Genomic DNA, 21653 nt, shown 5'->3' on the forward strand with positions numbered 1-21653 from the left:
GGTGGGGGAGGGAGAGAAATTAGGAGTTTGTGATTAACATGTACACACTACTAAATACAAAATAGTTAAACAATAAGTTTCTACAGTGCTGCACAGGGAACTATACTCAGTATCTGTAACAACCTATAATGGAAAAGAATCCCAAATATATATATATGAGGGTGAGTCAAAAATTATCCACACTCTGGCTGTAGAATTTATTTTAATTAACTTTTAGAAAAGACAAATATATTTTTTGACATAATCTCCTTGCTTTTCAATACACTTTGTCCATCTGTCAACAAGCTTTCGTATTCCCTCATAAAAAATGTTTTGGGCTGAGCTGCAAGCCATGAATGCACCAAATGTCTTCACTTCTTCATCAGAAGTGAATCTTCATCCTCGTAAGGCTGCTTTCAGGGGACCAAACAGGTGAAAGTCCAATGGAGCAAGATCAGGACTATAGGGAGGATGCTTTAACACCTCAAAATGAAGTTTTTGCAGAGTGTTGACACTGTGGGCAGAAGTATACAGATGTGCATTGTCATGCAAGATCACAACAACCTTTGATAGCAGTCCTCTGCGCTTAATTCAAAGTTAAGGTTTCAGCTCTTCAATAAGCATCTCTATCCATTCACACACTTCTTCAGACAAAACACTTTCTCCATACTGCCACACAAAGTCTTCAATAAATAACGGCACCAGGTACACCCTCAGACCACAAAAAAACGAATCACTGCATGTTACCCTTCTTTCCTGCAAATCACAAGTAGGACATCCATTTTTGCTCGCACCACAGTTACAAATGAACTGATGTAACACGTTCACATCTGCACAGCAGTGACTGGGGAGACAGTGGCCTTGAACGGTAAGCACTGATAAGACAGTGCAGCCAACAGAAGTTTTAATATAACCAGAGTGTGGGTAATTTTTGACTCACCCTAATATATGGATAACTGAATCACTTTCCTGTACACTTCAAACTATCACAACATTGTAAATTAACTACACCTCAATTTTAAAAAATTCCAAAATGCATAAGAAACCTATGACTTCATAATACTCATAAAGGCCCCCATTCCCACAAAAAAAAAAAAAAAAAAAAACCACCCAAATCATTGAACCTTCAGAAGTTATTATAACATCAACTCCTTATGCTGAAAATTGGCTCATATCAAGGAAGTAATTTGGTTGACTCCTATTTCTAACCCAGACCTCTCCCCTGAAATTAATCCAGATCCTAACATCTGTTTATCTCTCCAATTACATGTTTAATAGGCATCTGAATATTATCATGTCCTAAAGAATCTTAGTTTTGCTTCCAAACCTATTCCTCCCTCAGAATCTCAATCACTTAGATTATTCTCTCCTATATTCGATCTCATACCCAATCTCATAACAAATCTCATATCCAATCTATCAAGAAAATCCCAGTCCAATCACTTTTATCCAATCACAACTAGCCCTCTAGTCCTGCCATCTTTTTTCTTTCTTCCGCTCTTGCCCACTTCATTCTATTCTCTGCAAATCAGCTAGGAAGATCCTTTCAAACTGTAATTCTGATCATGGCAGTCCACTGCTCAAAACTCTCCCGTGACTTCTACCTACACCTGAAATAAAATACTACAATATCTTTATAATCTGGCTCCTGGATACTTTCTGACTTCTGCTTTCCTGCTCCTCACCAGCCACAAATCAAACTGGTTTCCTTGCTTCATCTCAAAGATGTCAAGCACACTCTCATCTCATGCTCTCTGTATCCATTATTCCCTCTATCTGGAAAGCTCAACTTGTAGATTCTCACATGGCTCACCCTCACTGAAGCCTCTGCTTACATATCACTTTTCAAAGAGGTCTCCCTGCCCACCCTGTCGACTGCAGCACCCCAGAGCCCATGGTCACGCACCATCCCCTTCCCTCACTTTAATAGATACAGCCACCTGCCTCTCTGCCACATGTATCTACTGGTTTACACTATTTGCTATATAAGAGTTCAACGTTCATCTGTGTTGTTTAGAACAGTCCCTGGCACATAGTTGGTGTGAATAAATATGTGTTAAATGAATTAATAAATCTGAAATTGATAGATTTTTTTTCAGATCTTTATTGGAGTGTAATTGCTTTACACTGTTGTGCCAGTCTCTGCTGTGCAACAAAGTGAATCAGCTATACTTCTACATATATCCCTGTATCTCCTTCCTCTTGAACCTCCGTCCCATCCTCCCTACCCCACCCCTCTAGGTCGTCACCAATCATGAGTTGATCTCCCTGTGTTATCCAGCAGTTTCCCACTAGCCATCCATTATATATGTCAATGCTACTCTCACTTCATCCCAGCTTCCCCTTCCCCCTGCCCCATGTTCTCTAGTCCATTCTCTAGTCTTCATCTTTATTCTTGCCCTGCCACTTCATCCATCAGTACTGCTTTTTTAGATTCCATATATATGCATTAGCATATGGTACTTGTTTTTCTCTTTCTGACTTTCACTCTGTATGACAGACTCTATGTCCATCCACCTCACTACAAATAACTCAATTTCATTACTTTTTATGGCTGAGTAATATTCCATTGTATATCTGTGCCACATCTTCTTTACCCATTCATCTGTTGATGGGCATTTAGGTTGCTTCCATGTCCTGGCTATGGTAAATAGTGCTGCAATGAACACTGTGGTACATGTATCTTTTTGAATTATGGTTTTCTCAGGGTATATGCCCAGGAGTGGGATTGCTGGGTCATATGGTAGTTCTATTTTTAGTTTTTTAAGGAACCTCCATACTGTTCTCCATAGTGGCTGTACCAATTTACATTCCCCCCAACAGTGCAGGAGGGTTCCCTTTTCTCTATACCCTCTCCAGCATTTATTGTTTCTAGATTTTTTGATGATGGCCAATCTGACCGGTGTGAGGTGATACCTCATTGTGGTTTTGATTTGCATTTCTCTAATGATTAGTGATGCTGAGTATCTTTTCCTGCGTTTGTTGGCCATCTGTACTGACATAGATTTTTAAAGTAACAAGGTTCTCAGGTATAGAACACAAGGCCATGCTATCATATATCCTTTATTATAGAGACTCTATAATAATATGAATAAGCAATATAATAAAGTTTCCCTATAATTTCTATGAAAGTTAAATAGTTATTTTCTTTCATCTCTTACTTTTCCAGACTGAAGATCACCAAAGCTTTAAATCAGATTGCTCTGGGAGCTTTACCCTCCAAAACCTTCATTAAAGTCTGTGAATCTCACTCTGTTTCTTAGGAAGTGACTCATTGACAATCACACCACAATTAATGGGAAAGTTGATATGCACTATCTCCTCACATTTCACTTCAGGAATTCCTCAAGGCTTAATGCAAGACTTTTAATTTAAGCAACTGCCATATTCTGTGCCAATGACACTGACATTGGTAGAGAAATAGATCTGCAAGTAGGCAGAAAACAGAGCTTACATTTGGCTTCCTTTCTTCAAAATCTCAGATTTGAGTTTTAAACACCTACGGTACAGATAAAGCAAAACCAGACAACCAAACAAGGCAAGGGGGAGGGAAGGAACAGTATTTGCTCTTCACACATTTTCTGAGCAACCTGACATGCTGGGAAGAACGTGGAAGAAGGGCTAGTATTTTCAGTTGGCACAGTAAAGGCAAGCATTCTGAGAATACGGTGGGCAACGGTACCTCGAGGCTGAGTCTATGAGGAGCAAGAGGGGAGGAGTATTTCAAAACCTATTCCTGGCCTAAGAAATACAGGATTAGCCAAGAAGTTCATTCAGGTTTTTCCCTAAGATCCTATGGAAAATCCCAAATTTTTTGGCCAACCAAATAAAAATGTGAGGAATGTGAAGACAGTTTTCCCTAAGTTTGTGGGTGTGGATGATAGCTGGGAGAGCTCCCATGAAGGTTTTAAGTTCACCTCAACTCGGTCAAATAATCAGTCTTAGGGACTAAGAACTGCAAAGAGCATCAGAACTTCCAGGCAAAGACATACGCAAAGTTCTCATTCAAAGCTCCATTTTTAATATTCTTCTCTAAAAACGCAAAGTTCCACGGCAGAGCAGATGGGGCATAAACCAAAGAGAACTGGGTTCAAATTCTAGTTCCACCACTAGATACACGACTTCAAGCAAACTATTTAAACTTTATGATTCTGCTTCTCTCTCTGTAAGGTTAGGGTTGGAGGGGGCGGGGAGTACTTATTTTAAGGACTCGTTATTAGGGCTAAATAAGGAAAAGGGTGGAAATTGTTAGCACCAGATCTGGAACTCTGTGTGCGCTCAGTAACTCTTTGCTTCTTGTATCCTTTAATCTAACCATCTAGGATAAAAACATCAGCAGAGCTCCAATCCCACAGAATATTTTTGTTTTAAAAGTTCTAGTAGTAAGATTGCCCCTCCACAGGCTTCCTTGCCTCTGCAAAGATTCCTATCCCCCAGCAGGCACAATCTGGAGTCCATCAGGACTAATCTCATTGTGCCCTTTATCCCGTGCATGTCACAGGATGAAGGGAGACTGCCAGCAGCCCCAGACTCCCAGCTTAGCCTTTATCAGCCACAGGTGATCCCCATAGGGGCTCTGCACTTCCCCTACTCTGTCTCCCAGAAACCCCCTACTGTGCCCTCCAGAATTCACAGCACATGATGAGGAAAATCTCATCCTCAATCCCAGCTCTAAAGGGAATTCCCTGTCAGAGAAGTCCTTTAAATACCCCTTCACCTTTTCGCTGTAACCAATACCTGGCTCTTCCTTGAGGCCCATGCTTCTGAAGCAGTCAGGGGCTTTCCTCAGCAGTCCTGGGTTGCACCAGACTTACAAGCAGGGGAGGCATACTCCTTCCTCCTCACTGCCTCTCTCAGACCATCCCCCAACCCTTCCTTCCTGCCCCCAGTTTAAATGCTCATATCATCTGACTAGCACACAGCACCTCTCCTTGTTTCTGTCACCTAGTAACCCCAGATTCACACCCCTCCCCACCATGTCTCATTGACACAACCTACGTCTACCTTAATTCTCAATATTTTCAATAATTTCAAACACCCAGGCCTGCCGATTACTTGAACGTGCCTCTTCCAATGATCTTTTCTCCATCCATTCTTGGCCACTCAGTCCCATGGTCAGACTACAGACTTCTGCCGTCATCAGTAACTATAATACCTTCTCATTCTCAGCTTCCAGCAGCTCACTCTGGGCCACTGTCTTCTAGTCTTCACGCTCACTCCCTTCTATACCCCAACTTCCACAATCTTCAACCTTCCTGAAATCAACAATAAATTAAGCCTTCTCATGGCCTCCTATTCCACTGTCCTTTCTTTGCTCCTTATCCAGATTAAATCTATAGTCAATCATCATTATAATGACTCCCCTGCATGCCCCTCACCTCCCTAGCACGTCTTCTACTCTGGGTTATTCAATGGCCAAGCCTGCACTTCCTGCTCCATGGCAACACCCAAGCAGCTGGACTCCGTAGCTAAAAAACAAGCCGCCACACTGACTAGTCTCACTTTGCATTTCATGACCTCATGCCCCCAGGTGGGTCCCGCCCAGCAGTCATGCTGTGTTCCCTTCTCCATTCACATCTAGGTGAATATTTAGTATATTCTCCGCTCTCCTCACACTGCCAATACCTCATCCACATCCTCCCTTTCATTTACCTCCCAGAGAAAAACCAAAAAATCAGAAGAAAACTTCCCCCAAATCCCACCACCACATCTATACGACACCTCTGCCCCATACAGTACCTTATCCTCCATCTCTCTGGCTCAGCATTTTTCAAACTTTCAAGTCTCAGGACCCCTTTAGGTGCTTAAGAATTACTGAGGATCCCAGAGGGCTTTTATGTATGTGACCTATGTTGTACCTACCATATTTACTGTGTGACAAATTAAAACTAATAAATTTTTTAAATATTTATTAATTCATTAAAAAGTGAATAAGCCTATTACATGGTAATATAAATAACATATGAAAAATAACTATTTTCTAAAACAAAAAATGTAGTGAGGAAAAAAGCAGTATTGCGTATTTGCAAATCAAAAACCTGACTTCATGGAAGATAGCTGCATTCGATCTGCTGTTATATGTTGTTTTGGTTGAAAGACATGAAGGATTTCTGCCTCATATAGATTCACAGTTAGAAAAGGAAGGAGCATTTTAATAGCCTTTTAGGATACTTGTGGATATTCTATGATACAACACCAAATGCCAACAAGGGGTAGTTTCTTAAACATTAGCCGCAATGTAGAATCTGAAACTATCAATGAACTTCTCCCACTCTGTGACATTAAAATCCATGAGTCTATCTTGCACTTTGAATAAACCTTTGACTCATACATGATTTTCTAACACCATGCACTGGTCAATAGGAAAATATGTTTCCCTAAAGTTACGCAGATCTTCCAAATGTTGGCACATTTCATTGTACTCAGTCTACTGTGATGAAAAACCACATTATTACTATCACCACTAATTACATCAGAAAAGGCTTTAAGTATCAGAGGCCTGTCACGAGAAAATTTTAATTCTCTCAAAAAGCGTGTTCCATTAAAAAAATGACAAGCTCAGCAAGCACCTGAGCTGCTTTTCCTATGACAACCATCACAGGACAGTAACCAGCAGACTTTACTCATGCTTCCCACTGAGTCACTCAGAACGTGTAAATGACACGTGTTCAAGGCTGAGATTTAATTAAAAAACCAATAATTTTACTACTTCTTCAGGGACATTCTGAACAGAATCCGCATCATCGTTACTACCATTATTGTGGATGCGTGGTGGTGGGCTTGGCGGCACTGCTGAATTGGTGCTAACCGTGGGTTTTAAAACCATCAGTTCAAATATGACATGACAAAAAAGGCAGATGATGTTTTAGTATTTTTATGTAAACAGTTCAGACCTCATGGACTCCTTTAAAAGGCCTCAGAGACCCCCAGGGGTCTACTGACCACACTCTCACAACAGCTTCTAGATGAACTTTCCATGTTACCACAGGAGGCCACCTCCCTCTCTGAATGTATGGAAACTTCCTCCTTTTCTCTCCTACATTCTCAGTTCTCCACCCTCTGTAGTCATTTCCATCGGCATGCATTACGCTGTTCTCTGCCCACTTTAAAATGACCCTCCTTTTCACCTCCAATCCCCCTCCAGCTATGGCCCCATTTCTCACCTTCCCTTGACAGCAAAACTCTCCAAAAGAGGGCCTGGCTTGGTAAGTAGGAAAGGGGGAAGAGGAGGAGGGCTATCCCTACATATGGATGAGGAGTGAGATCAGCATCCAGTCATTAATCAACCCTTTCTGGAATTAAGAAGAAAAATAAACCCAGGCACCTGACACTCCTAAAGGCCTTCGAATATACCAGCGACGTAATACAAACCTTTTTAAGAATTCTTTTTAATTTACTCCACGCAGACAGCGTCTAGCCACCACATTGCACGCACCCCCCCATGATTTCAGACATCAAATATTAACACAAAGTGAGTAATGCAAAAAGAAAGGGGGTTAATCAGACACTTTGAGAGAAAGAAAAAAATAACACTGATTCAACGAGAGCTGCTAATGAGGCTTTTTGTTTTGGTAGATTAATTTGGGAGTCTGATGACTAAGAGAAAATTTAAGCTTCTCAGGTGACTGCTGTTGATTATTACCAATTTTTTTTTTTAATTAAAGAGATGCCTTTGCTTAATTCTATAGTTTATGAATTTCAGGTGTTGATCTGAAATCCGTGTCCACCTGAGTAGCGCAGAAAACCTTCCTCATGAGCAAACTGAAAGACCTCCTCTTATTGATTCTGGATTATATTTGACAGATGATGAGCCTTTCAGACTGTGAACTGCTGATGTTTAAATACATTACCCTAATACTCTTTAAGCATTGCCAACTGTAAAACTCATTAACTCCCAGCATGCAGCCAAGGCCTGGATTTCATCGCGACAGCCTCACAAAGTGAAAACAGGTATATAAAAATGATTTTATCATCAACAACATTATTATATCCTCCTCAACCTTGTGAAGTATTTAGAGGGCCTTTTTTTTTTCTTCTCAGAAGGATAAATAGCGAACACAGGAAAGGCAGAGAACACACTTTATTTACATAGCCACACATTTTAAAACCCGAGATTTCTATCTTTTCTTCTTTGACACCCTTACTCCTCATGCCTCAAAATGGGAACTGTCCCAGAACTGATTCTCTGTCCTCTGGAAAGACTTATTTGTGGATGACGATTACATTATCATTTTGACTCAATGAGGAATAGGAGGCTGACAAGGTGTTAAGTTGGACCCGTCAGCTTGTCACTAACAAATCAGGATTTCACTTTTGTGTATGATTGAAATTTTTCATAATTAAAATGTCCAAGAAAAAAGAGAAATCAGGATGTCTGCCATTCCCTTTTTCAAAAGCAGAGCCAACTTTTGTTCTCACATGGAGTGCAAAGAGGTTCCACACTTGAGGTGGAAAATATGTGGTAAATTCATGCCCGATACTAGCAAACCAGTTGGATACCAGTGCTGCCCAGGGTCCACCCCACACAGACAGGGGTCGGACCTGTAACAGACAGAGAGCATCCTGAGCCCAAGAGTCCAGGTAGCCAACACCTCCAGCTTATTCAGGCCATGCTTAATCTTCCCAAGTGAGACCAGGTACTAGTCAAAAGCTTTGAGCCCCAGGCCTCTCTAATGAGACTTCAGTTAATAAACAGCAACTAGAAACATGTTTGCAAAGCTCAAGGGGACACACGTACACAATTTATTTTTCCCTTGCTCTTAGTAGATAGTTGTGTGAAATACGTATTAAAATTGCAATTAAAAAAGCTTCATTCTGATTTTAAACAAAAACATAATGACAACCAAACATGAAAGATACAAGAAAAATACAGGTGAACCCAACAACAAGCAGAGAATTCACACTGTTTAGCTAAGGTAAGAGGGTCTGAACGGGAGGAGCTCCGAGAGACCCACCTCCTCCCCTTGTCTCGCTCCTCAGAGGCTCAGAAAACCCTCCTTGGCCAGAGGTCCACCTAACAAAAGGCTTCCAGGCCCAGGCACCCTCAAGAACTTCACAAATTGATTAAAGTCATCATTAAATCTATTAAAACAGTGGAATGCAGGGAAATCTAAACATGGCAGGCTATCAGAAGGGAGAATGAGGACTGGTGAAATCAAAGAATATTAGCAGCAAGGACCATGTTTAACAGACAGATCACGCCAATCCCCCGCCTCACGTGATCCATCAACAGCTCTCCACTGCTCTTACGACAAAGACCCCCAATCCCTAATATGAATGCAAGTTCCTCGACAGCCTGGCCACAGCCTACCTCTCCCGCACCGTGCCCTGCACTTTCCATGCTCCAGGCCTGCCAGCCTCTGCATTTCAGAATGTGACTTTGCAGCCGTTGTTCCCCATGTCTACAATGCTGTCCTCTGTCCCCCACTCCCCCGTCACCCTCCCAACTCCCATGGCTCAAATGTCACTCAATGCAAGTCATTCCCTACCTCCCAGTTGGCACGAAGCCCCCTCTGCTGTCTCACACCATGTCTCTCCTACATAGCACCCAACACGACGTCAATTCACATTTATTTGTCGTTCTCTGATGAACACCTGTCTGTTCCACAAAATTAGAAGAGCCAAGCAGGCAAGCACTCTTTTTCCCGCTCACCACAGTATCCTGCACAGACAGACTGGTGCCAGGCACAGAGATGAGGTTCTCAAATAGATGCTGAATGAGTGAGTGGACAGGCCCCCGCAAGATGCTCACAGCGTGGAAGGCCAACCAAGCCACAACTAGATAAATCATTAAATGAGCATCAAGAGGGCTCCAGAAAAACAAGACCCTTTGCCAACAAGCCAACAAGCCCACAAGTCCATTTAATGCACAGGTGTTTAACATCCATGCTAAAGTTCAGACCAACCCTAAATACAGCTGAAGCCTTCAGGAAGGGGCCATGCCCTCAAGGAGACAGTCTACAGCAGGGGTCTCTGCCTGGAAAATGTCAGGTTCTAGCCAAAAGCTACTACTGTAAAAAAAAAAAAAGAAGAGAAAAAGAAAAAAAGCTCCCTTTCAGTATTAGGCTGGTTGGTCTCTGTCCTCCCCTTCCCCCCCCCCCACCCCAGTTCTTTGCCCTAGAGGCCTTCTCATTTCCCAAAGCAAATAGCTATGTGAGGCCACTCGTTTACTAGGGCTGCTGTAATCACCGAATACAAGGTGAGTGGCTCAGCACAGCAGGAATTCATCCTATCACAGTTCTGGGGACCAGACATCTGAAATCAAGGTGTCAACAGAGCCAGGCTCTGTCCAAAGGGAGATTCTTTAGGGAAGAATAATTGCTTGCCTCTTCCCGCTTCTGGTGGTCTCAGCGGTTCCCTGGCTTGCGACCCCATCACTCTAATCTCTGCCTCTGTGGTCACAATGCCTCCTGCCCCTGCCAGTGTTGTGTCAAATCTCTCTGCCTCTCGCATGGATGCTTGTGATGGCATTTAAAGCACAGGTAATCCAGGGCAATCTAATCTCTTCATCCCAAGATCCTCAATTTAACCACATCTGCAAAGATCCAAAAGGTCACATTTCCAAACTTCAGGGATTATGATATCTTGATATCTTCAGGTGGCTATAATTCAGCCTCCAACAATGAGCAACCTAGAATTTGAACTAGAGCTTCCATTTCCCAACACTCCTGGGCTTCCCTAACATGGGGCGGGGGAGGAGCCAAAACCTTCTTAGCAGATTTACCTAAGTTTAGTTAACACACTGATATAAAACAGGGGCCGGATATTGGACTAGACACTGAAGATAGTAAAATACGCAGGACCTGGTCCCTGGATTCATGAAACCACAGCTGGGTGATCTGTACTTAAGTAAAAATGAGTATTGGGTTAGCCGAAAAGTTCATTCAGGTTTTTCTGTAACGTTACGGGAAAACCCAAGCGACATTTTGGCCAACCCAATATTTCAAGTCACCATGACATCTGGGCCAGCACAGCTGTCATTATTTTTAAATCCTAAAGTTGTCAATTTACAAATAACTTTTTAAATTTCAATAACGTTATGCACTAAAATCTCTGGCCAGTCAAGCCAGGTGACCACATCCCAAAGGCGCCTGGCCAGAAGAGCAGCACCCCTCCAGCGCTCCCTCACTGTTCCGTGTGTGTGCTGGCCATCGTGTGACTTCCGTCGTGTAATTTTTTAAAGGAACAGTAGTTGGTTTGGGAGGATGATGTGTGACTTGTGAACCTGACTAACGCTATGCTTCTCAAGAAAGAGAAAGGAAGGGGAAATGAAGCCATTCACCGTTTTTCACTGAGAAGAGATGCGTGATTATTTGCGAAGGAAATACTGTGGAGCTGTGTGTCAGGGTTAGGGTTGGGGTTAGGGAAAGTGGCACAGGAACATCTGAATGGGTCTTAAACACTGGTCCTATGCTACTAGCTCAGTCAGCTTAAATACCAGAGACAAGTTCTTCAGTCCTTTTGGAAAGAATTATCACAATACATAGGGTGAGCTATAAATATTTCTACCCTTAGACCCAGGTATCCCTCAGTTCTTTCTAAGGAAATAATTAAACAGAAGGGGAAAATGTCATATACATGAAGATATTCACTGCAACAGTGTCTATTATAGAAAAATAGAAACTGCAATAACTCTATGAGGGCATGATATAACATATGGTATACTAATCTGATAGAAAGTGATGAAGCTATTTGACACTTCATATCAATACCATCTGAAAATATGAAAATTTATATAGTCAGAAAGATTATAAAAGAATTACAATTAAAATGAATTCAAATTATGAAAAATATTGATGCAGGTTAACAAACCATGAAAGGTACTAACAAATTCAAAATATTTGCAGCAAGCTGAGAAGGTTATGGGTGGCTGTTTCCCCTTTTGACACTGAGCTATTCACTGTTAATACTGAAAAAAGAAAAGATAGTCATAGGGCAAAGGATTGAGACCATATAAGATTTTCTCTGTCATAGTAAAATGCCAAGATGTAAGATAATACAAAATCAGAAAGAAAATGTCAAGTTAAAGAGGATTGTAAGATTATGAGGGAAGAGGCAGCTCGGAACAATGGAAAGGTCTAGGACCAGAGCCGGACAGGCCTGGGCACCTTTTGGCAGCAAATTGCTTGATCCCTCAGTTTTCATCTGGGAAACCAGGAAAAGAAAGCCAATATTTCAGATTTGTTATAAGCTCTTGAAAAAATATACATGTTACATTACATTACACATGTATGTTACGTTGTTGATGTCTAATGAGTTTAAGGCTATATTTTTGAAGAGTATATGTAAAAAGAAATAGAAAAAGCATGTGTGTTAATGGGGGAGGGATGGAAAGGAAGCAAAGTACATTAGAAGATACTACAATTATGTAAAATTAATCTAGGAACCAAAATGTTCACTGAGAGAGAGAGATACAAAACAGAAGAGAAGGAAACTTCTGTCATGTTAAATTGAAATAGGAAATATCATGACGAACTTTTGATTTTTTAAAAGTATATTTCCCAGCTCTTTCCACTGAAAAGTTATCCTAGTAACAATGAGCCAGTGCCCAGCTCCTTGTTTCCAAGCACCGGTCCCAACCAAAAGGAACTAGGACTTCTCTGAGAAAAGAGTGATTTCCTGGTCAGAAGCAGGACAAATCCAAAGTGAGCCTAGAACATCTTATTTACCAAAAGCAAGGAGCACTCAAAGGCTGAGGGTACAGGAGCCATCTTGAAGGGATTCCCACTGACCACACTGGGACAGTCTGAACAACTCAGAGAATATAGTAATAGATTATAATGCATTGAATTTAAAATAAATCATTCCATGAGCTTATACTGATATAAAAAAATTAAGAGAGAAAGAAAAGGGAGTGGAGGGAAGAAAGCTTTTCTTTATTGAAGAATGGCAGACAATAAATAGAGGAGAAATAAAGAATTAGAAAAATCACTAGTTTTCAAACATCGATGTAATAACTGATTCACAAAAGGATCACCATGGATGCCAATACTACTGGGTGAAAGGCTTTGTGGGAAAGAGGATATCCACACATTCTGAAAGTACTTATTTACTAATCACAAAACAAGAGTGGGGGACTTCCCTGGTGGTGCAGTGGTTAAGAATCTGCCTGCCAATGCAGGGGACATGGGTTCAATTCCTGGTCTGGGAAGATCCCATATGCCCCAGAGCAACTAAGCCTGTGTGCCACAACTACTGAGTCTGCGCCCTAGAGCCAGTGAGCCACAACTACTGAGCCCATGTGCCACAACTACTGAAGCCCACATGCCTAGAGCCTGTGCTCTGCAACAAGAGAAGCCACCGCACTGAGAAGCCCAGGCACCACAACTAAGAGTAGCCCCTGCTCACCGCAACTAGAGAAAGCCGGTGCGCAGCAAAAAAGACCCAATGCAGCAAAAAATGAATTTATTACAAAAGAAAACAGTTTCTGTACAATGGAAATAGCTGGTGGACACCACTTTAACCAGGTGATCAAAGTGAGTGTCATCAATGCCAGGACAAAGTGCCTCCTGAGGAGATACAATAGGTAGTAGAACCTCTCCTAACCTACACCCCAAAATCTATCATGAATCCAAGTCATGAGGAAACAGTCAGACAAGTCTAGAATGCAGGACCTTCAACGAAATAACTGGGCCTGGGTTTAAGTCAATGTCATGAAAGAACAATAAAAGGCAAGGGTCTGTTCTAGATCAAAAGATACACAACAACTAAATGCAATACAAGAATCTTGATTAGATCCTGGACTTAAAAAACAAAAGGCAACGAAGCATTTGAGGTAGGGGGCAAGTGGAGAGATCTGGTATATTTTTAAATAGACTGGATATGATATATTTCACATCATGGTTAATCTTCCTAAGTATGATAATGGTAAGAAGAATATTTTTATTCTTAGAAGATAAACACTGAAGTATCTTGATGTCTGCAATTTAGTTAAATGGTCCAGTCAAAAGAGGAAATGTGTGCGCATGTGTAGAAGGTGTGCATGTTTAAAAAAAAAAAGCACACAGGTGCTAAAAATGTTAACAGTCAATCTAGATGAAAGGTATCTATTGGGCATTCACTGAATTCTTTCAGTTTTCTGTAGTTTAAATAAATTTTTTTAACTATCAAGTAAGAAAAAAATGGCCTTAAACACTGAGTCATATAATTCGTATTGCACGTGAGCTTGGTCACTTCTGAATCTTAAAAGCACAGAGGATGTGGAAGCAACCAAATCTTCATCAAAAACAAACAAACAAACAAAATGTTTGCTAGAATAAGTTTACGTTCTCTCTAGCTTTAGCCTGAATGGACTACTATAAAATATACCTCCACCTCACCTTGCACCTCCCCAGAGAGGCCCTGTGAGGGAAAGAAGACCTGCTGAAACATGCTGACACATGACACCTTCCTATCAAGCAAGGCATCCCACCTTGGGGTGGAGGTGGAAAACAGAAGTAACCCAAACAACTGCTACTGGAACAGACAGTATAATCCAGCGTATTACAAGAAATATAACTACCAAGTTCCTCCCCACTCTCTTCCCATCTGCAGGACTTTCACTTTAGAGGAGGTTACCTCCACATACGATGGAACAACAGGTGCATAAGCAAGAAAAGGGAGGTGCTGGTAAAACAGGGCCTTCGCAGTGCATCAAGGGAGTTTACTTTGGTTGTATCTCGAATCCATGCATGTTAGAAAATCAGACACAGGACCAACAAAGAAAGTTCAGAGCTAAGGAACATCACCCCAGAATGGCAGGTAACTACTCCATCAAAGGGGGGTGCTGGCAAGTGACAAGGCCAGATGGCTGAATCTACCACAGTTTATGTAAAGAAGGCTAGTTCTTATACTTGGTTATTAGCGGACACTGGTGTCCACATTACCAGTATCTTGGAGCCCAAAATTCTGCACTTAATGGTAAAAGCCAACAGCATTCTTATACAACTTAGGAATGTCTCACTTTTTAAAATGTTAACAGAAAAGACTGGTAAGGGGGAAAAAGTCCAGAGGCATTTTGCAAAGTGTCCTATTTAATTTTAGATGGTTCAGTGTCTCTCTTTCAGCTTGGGGAGAATGTCTTTCTTGGGGATTTGGAATCATTATTGTCTGTTAGATTTATAGCATTTAATCATATGTGACATTTAAAAGTTACTTAAGCAGAGAGAAAGATTATAGAAAAGTTTTGTTCACAGAGCTATGTTTTACATTTACACACAATTTTTACAGTTGCTTTGAAAAAATACCAATATACTACACAGACTCAAGTACATCTTCACAGCACTCAACTACAACAGTTGTGAAACTATAAATAGTTGTGTAAACTATGTCAGGAAATACACATATAGAATCCTCAACTGTGATAAGAAGACACAAGGAAATGTTAAGGGTATTATTTCTAAAATAACACATTAATTGTAATAGGGAGAGAAAATGCTTTTAAGAGATGAAAAGTAAGCATTTACTTCCTAATCATTAAAGCAACAAAAGCTGTTTCAAACAACAACAAAAATTAAATGAGAAAATTAAAAATAACATACCCATCTTTGGTCTGATCTACCACACCACTTAAGAGTTCCACAGTGTTTGGGTTAGGCTGGCTTTCTCCAAAAATGTTCAAATATCGAGTGACAAAGTCATTGGGAGACATGAAAAATTCACCATTTTTTTCGATGCTTGCATACTGTTTAAAAAAAAGAAAAAGAAAATATATTTTATTCTCAAAAGTATATAACCGAGATCAATATATGAAAAAGCTGAAAACATTGAATGGATAAAATATCAGATATGGCAATATACTCTTCACAAGGACAGTTACTTCCCATCACTCCAAATAAAAAGCAAAAACACATTAAGTTTGCTGAGTTTTATTTTTATAACAGTGGTTCTCAACCGCAGGCAGCTTAGCCTGACTGTCCAGCTTATAAACACGAATGTCCCCAACAGCCAAGCACAAGGACTAGCCCCCTCTATACATTATCTGCCTTTCTGGGGGTGGAGTTCTCTAACTCCGAACTGCCTCTGTTTTCATTTTTCCCCACAGGGGACATCTGGCAGTGTCTGATGACAATTTTGATTGTCGTGACTTGGGGGGAGGGGTAGAAGTAGAAACTGGCCTCTGCCTGGTACAGGCCAGGGATGCTGCTCAACACCCACGGTGCACCGGCTGCCCCCCGACCCCACCCCACAACGGAGTCATCCAGCAACTGTAAATGGCGCTGAGGTTGAGGAACCCAAGTTTACAAAAAATCGGAAAGACAAATTATACCTTGTTCCTTCGCAAGAGCATATAGCTTAAAATAAAAAAAGTAGAACTGTGAACTCATGAATAAAAACAATCCAATTCTTTTGCCCCCTTTCCCGGTCCAAAGGCATCCGTATTGGGGTGGGGTGGGGAAGGGGTGGTGGGGAGGATGACAAAAAGGATAAGCTGGAAAGCAAACTGTTAACAGCACGGCTTCTGTGAGAGCTTATGGAAGCAGGTAGAAATGCTGCTGCGGTTAGCGTCCTCTACCTTCTAGAGCAGAAATAAGGGTCCGTGAGAATAAGGTGGCAGGACTGCCCTGGGGGTCCAGTGGTGAAGACTCTGCACGTCCACTGCGGAGGGACGGGTTCGCTCCCTGGTCCGGGAAGTCACGCCTGCTGCTGCTCAGTGTGCCGTGCCCCCATCGCCCTCACCCCGCCCCCCGGAAAAACACAGAATACGGTGGCACGTGATGCTTGTTCGCAGTATTCCCCCAGGTCTTGCCTGCAATACGCTCCAGCTCACAGAAGGAGAAGCTGCTCACTCCTGTTCTGTGGAGGCCCGGGGCTGTGCGTATGGGAAATGCTGGGAAACACCGTGAGGGTCACAGGTTTCCTTACAGAGCACCCTGCAGAGGGCCTCTTGATCCTTGGGATCAAACAGTGATTTTGGTGGGTGGGGAGAAGAGGACCACGAGCTACAAGACGCAAAGGGCTCGTTGGGTGACAGGAGCCACAGTGATGGGACAGCACAGTGAACAGAGGTGCTACGACAGCATCCCTGCTCCCTTTGTAACTGCAGTAAAGCCCAATTAAAACTGTTTTAAAAAGTCACTTGTTATTTCTACGTTTCAGTCATTCCCAATGCAGAATAAGCTCTTGGTTAGATACTCAGTTACGGGCTTTAGAGTCTCTTGGGCCTGGGCTGCACATGTTGTGAACGTTGGTTATTTCTTTCTAATTATTTTGGGTATGAGTAGTGGTATCACATTGTAGTTTTATTTTCCATTTTTGGTGGTATTTCTTTTAGGGGTGAACCCCTTTAGAAAACTGCTTGGCAACATCTACTATAACCGAACATACACATAAGCACAGACCCAGCAATTTCACATCAAAAAAAACTCCCATGCTTTAGCATTTTAATGTCCACAACAGTATTATTTTGACAAGTATGTTCTTTGTCATTTTATTACTTGTTTTCTGGTTGTTTTCTATTATAGCTGTTTTCTGTTCTTTTCTTCTTTTAGTCTCTTCCCTTGTGGTTTGATGATTTTCTTTAGTAATATATTTGTGTTCCCTTCTCTCTAGCTTTTGTATATCTACTGTAGGTTTTTGATTTTGTAGTTGCCATGGAGTTCATATGTCAACCTATATCTACTTGTTTTAAACTGATTAAGTTATATAAGTTCAAACACAGTCTAAAAAGATCTACATTTTATATTCCTCCCCCTCCATTGTTTTTGATGTCATATTTTATGACTTCATGTCTCTCTCTTAACTGTTTATTGTAGTTTAGTTGATTTTACAATTTTTGCCTTTTAGCTTTCGCATTAACTTATTTAAGTGGTTGATCTATAGGCTTTACTATATATTTGCCTTTACCAGTGGGATTTTTCCCTTGCTATAATTTCTTATTGGAGCTTTTTCTTTTCACTTAAAGGAGAGCCTTTAATGCTTCTTGTAAGGTCAGTTTAGTACTGATGAACCCTTTTAGTTTTTGCTTGTCTGAGAAGCTCTTTATTTCTCCTCCAATTTTGAATAATAATCTTGCTGGGTAGAGTATGCCAGGTTGTAAGTTTTTCCCTTTCAGCACTTTAAATACATCACACCACTCCCTTCTGGCCTACAAAAAGTTTCTGCAGAAAAATCAGCTGATAGCCTTATGAGGGTTCCCTTGTATGTGACTTTTTCTCTTACTGTGTTTAAAATTCTATCTTTGCCTTTTGCCATCTTCACTGCACTATGTCTTAGTGTGGGTCTCTTTGGATTCATCTTGCTTAGAACCCTCTGTGCTTCTCAGATCTGAATATCTGTTTCCTTCTTTAGGTTTGGGAAGTTTTCAGCCATAATTTCATCAAGCACATTTTCTACTCCTTTCTCTTTTCTCCTTCTGGGACTCCTATAATGCAAATGTTAATACACCTGATGTTGTCCCAGAAGTCCCTTAAATTATCTTACTTTTTTAAATGTTTCTCTTTTTGCTGTTCTTATGGGGCAATTTCCACTACTCTGTCTTCCAGATCACTTATATGTTTTGTAACACCTCATCTATTATTAATTCCCTCCAGTATACATTTTTCATTTCAGTTTTTGTATTCTTCAGCACTGGCTGGTTCTTCTTTTATATTTTCTAGTCCTTTATTAAAATTCTCACTGTGTTCATCTATTCTTTTCCCCAGTTCAGTTAAAATTCTTATTACTAATGCTTTGAACTGTTTATCAGGTAAATAACTTATCTCTGTTTCATTAGCATTTTTTTCCAGGTTTTCTTTTCCTTGTTCTTTCATTTGAAACATTTTCCTCTGTCTTGTCACTTTGTTTAATTTTCTCTGTCTCTATGAAATTAGTGAAACAGTTACCTTTCCTGGCTTTGAAGGCATGTCCTTGGAACACCCGGACGCCGTCTGCATGTGCCCAGCGGCTTTGGTGGGAGAGATGGATCTGATGTGAGCACAGGCTGCGCCGTCTCCGGGAAGTACCCGCAGCTACTACTGCCTTGGCAGGAGGTAGAGCCGGAGGGGCTAGAGCTAGAGCCAGGTGCGATCCGGGCTTCTCCTGCGCTCAGTGGCCATCATAGCCCTATTAGGGCTGGGGTCGGGGGCCGAGGGGCTGGGGTGGGAGCTGGGTCTCTCTCGGGTATGACAGCCGTCTCTGCCTGGGTTTGGGATGTGGCCAGGGCCTGAGGGCTTTAGGGCTGCCTTTCTGTGTGGGTTTCACTCCCCCCCGCCCCCACCATGCGCACACCTTGGTTAGAGGCTGGATCAGGGCCAGAGGGGTTGGTGCCACAGCATTAAGCTGGCCCCGCCCCACAGCAGCCTTATTTTGAATAGCAAAGAAATGGAAAATGACTCAAATGTCAAGAGTAGAATGTTTAAATGAACCATGATCTATTCACACAGTAAATAACACCAACGATGCACAACAACACGGAGGAGTCTTACAAATAAAGCAAGAATGAAAGAAACGACACAAGAATACATACTGTATTATTCGACTTATATAAAGTTGAAAACCAGTCAAAACCAACACATGGTGACAGAAGTCAGACAACTAGTTACCCCTGGAAGGAGCAGGCATTGACTAGAAAGGGCATTAATGTGGTTCTGGGGTGCTGGTTTCATGGGTGTACTCACTTTGTGAACATTCATGGAGCTGTACATTTATGATGTGTGCACTTGATTTATATCTCAATAGTTCACACTTGAAAGTCTCAGATATTTAATCTACCTCATTTTTTACAGATGATAAATCATCTCTTAAATGTAAGAACATGTTCATTTGGACACACAAAAAAACACAGTTTTCTTCAGTTTTAAAAACCAGCTCATCACCAAGGCTGCGGTGGTCTGCCTGTGATTAAAGTAAACATGTCAAAAGTTCTCCCTTAGATTGATGGACAGAGTCTCCCTGTCAGGGGAGTGGACACAGCTACCACATCTTTGAAATGTTATTTAATCCTTCATCGGTAACAGATTTTACAAATGACCTGAAGCTTCTCTCCTTTACAATTTTTGGAAGTTTTAATATAATTAAATATATATACTTATAAAATGGGAAGGCTTTTAGGATTCCTTGCACAACCTAGTAGTATAATACAAATTGTGATGGTTAATTTTACATGTCAACTTGACTGGCCAACAGGTGCCCAGATTAAACATTGTTTGTGGGTGTGTCTGTGAAAGTGTTTCTGGATGAGATTGACATTTAAATCTGTGGACTCAGTAAAATGGATTTCCCTCCCCAACATGGATGGGCTTCATCCAATCCATCAAGGACCAAATAGAATAACAGGTGGAGGAAAGAAAAACTCACACTTTATTCTCTTGCCCCATTGCTTGAGCTGGGACCTATCTTCTCTGGCATTTACATCATCAGCTCTCCAGGTTCTCAAGCCTTCAGACTGGGACTGAATTACAACACAGGTTTCCCTGGGTGTCCAACCTGCACACAGTATATCATGTGACTTCTCGGCCTCCAAAATGGATGGTGTGAGCCGATTCCTTATAATAAATCTCATTAGATAGATAAATAGCTAGAGCTAGAGATGGAGATATCTCCTATTAGTTCTGTTCCTCTGGAGAGCCCTGACTCATAAACTCACCACAAAGAAACACCACCACACCCAATGAATATAGCAGCACAGGAAAGGGATGTGTCATTACACTGTATGCTCAGAGGCCAGGGGGCCTAACTGGTCTGCTCACCGCTGGTCAAACAAAAGAGTCTATCAACTGTGAACACACCAGAACCATAATTATTCAGTCACCATTTTTGCCACCAATCATTCACATCTGGGGGCTGAAGGGCAAATTCTCCTTGACTGTTTTTCAGCCACTGAGAAATGCTGTGCATACCTGCTCACTGTATCTGACCATTCTGTACCCTGCTTCCCTGTTATAGGGGTGGAATAAAATACAATTAAGAATTTGAATTTGGTTCAAGTATTTTATGTTATTAAGGAATTACTATTAATTTCATTCAGGGCACAGTGATACATATTATGGCCATGAGGGAAATTGTCCTTATTTGGAGCTGTATGCTAAAATATTTAGGCTGAATCACGGCGACAGCTAACTTACACTGAAATATATCAGTAAATATATATGTGACACTATATGACAAATATTCATTTAATTTAAGTGGTAGTTATGTGGGTATTTACTGTACTACTCTATTTTCTGTACATTTGTAAATTATAGTTTTAAAATATAATTATCACAAAAATATATTGCTGTTGATAAAAAAAAACACAAATTTGGGCTTCCTAGGTGGCACAGTGGTTAAGAATCCACCTGCCAATGCAGGGGACATGGGTTTGATCCCTGCTTCAGGAAGATCCCATATGCCACGGAGCAACTAAGCCCATGCGCCACAACTACTGAGCCTGCGCTTTAGAGCCCATGAGCCACAACTATTGAGCCCATGTGCTGCAACTATTGAAGCCTACACACCTAGAGCCCGTGCTCTGAAACAAGAGAAGCCACTGCAATGAGGAGCCCATGCACCACAACGAAGAGTAGCCCCCGTTCGCCGCAACTACAGAAAGCCTGCGTGCAGCAACAAAGACCCAACACAGCCAATAAATAAATAAATTAAATTTTTAAAAAAACCCACAAATTTAAAAGATACAATTTTTCAACTAACAAGTTGACAAAAGTTTTTTTATTGTTGCTGCTGTATTTTTTTTTTTTAATAATCTAAGCTGACATAATGTGGAGAAATGAACATTTCCA

At 41.3% G+C, this 21653-nt stretch overlaps 1 protein-coding gene across 3 annotated transcripts in view; it reads right to left on the reverse strand.

Annotated features, from left to right (window-relative positions):
- The window catches only part of SLC25A13 (solute carrier family 25 member 13), a 206487-nt gene that overhangs the window by 144509 nt on the left and 40325 nt on the right, over window positions 1-21653 (reverse strand). For 2 of the 3 annotated variants that reach the window (XM_057731069.1, XM_057731068.1), the window contains exon 3: window positions 15498-15640. In XM_057731069.1, the coding sequence (XP_057587052.1) occupies window positions 15498-15640 (143 nt within the window). Of the gene's footprint in view, window positions 1-15497; window positions 15641-21653 lie in introns of those variants that run through there. The other variant, XM_057731070.1, reaches the window with a different exon arrangement.

This window comes from Hippopotamus amphibius, chromosome 4, assembly GCF_030028045.1.
Source record: "Hippopotamus amphibius kiboko isolate mHipAmp2 chromosome 4, mHipAmp2.hap2, whole genome shotgun sequence".
In the NCBI taxonomy this organism is placed as follows: domain Eukaryota; kingdom Metazoa; phylum Chordata; class Mammalia; order Artiodactyla; family Hippopotamidae; genus Hippopotamus; species Hippopotamus amphibius.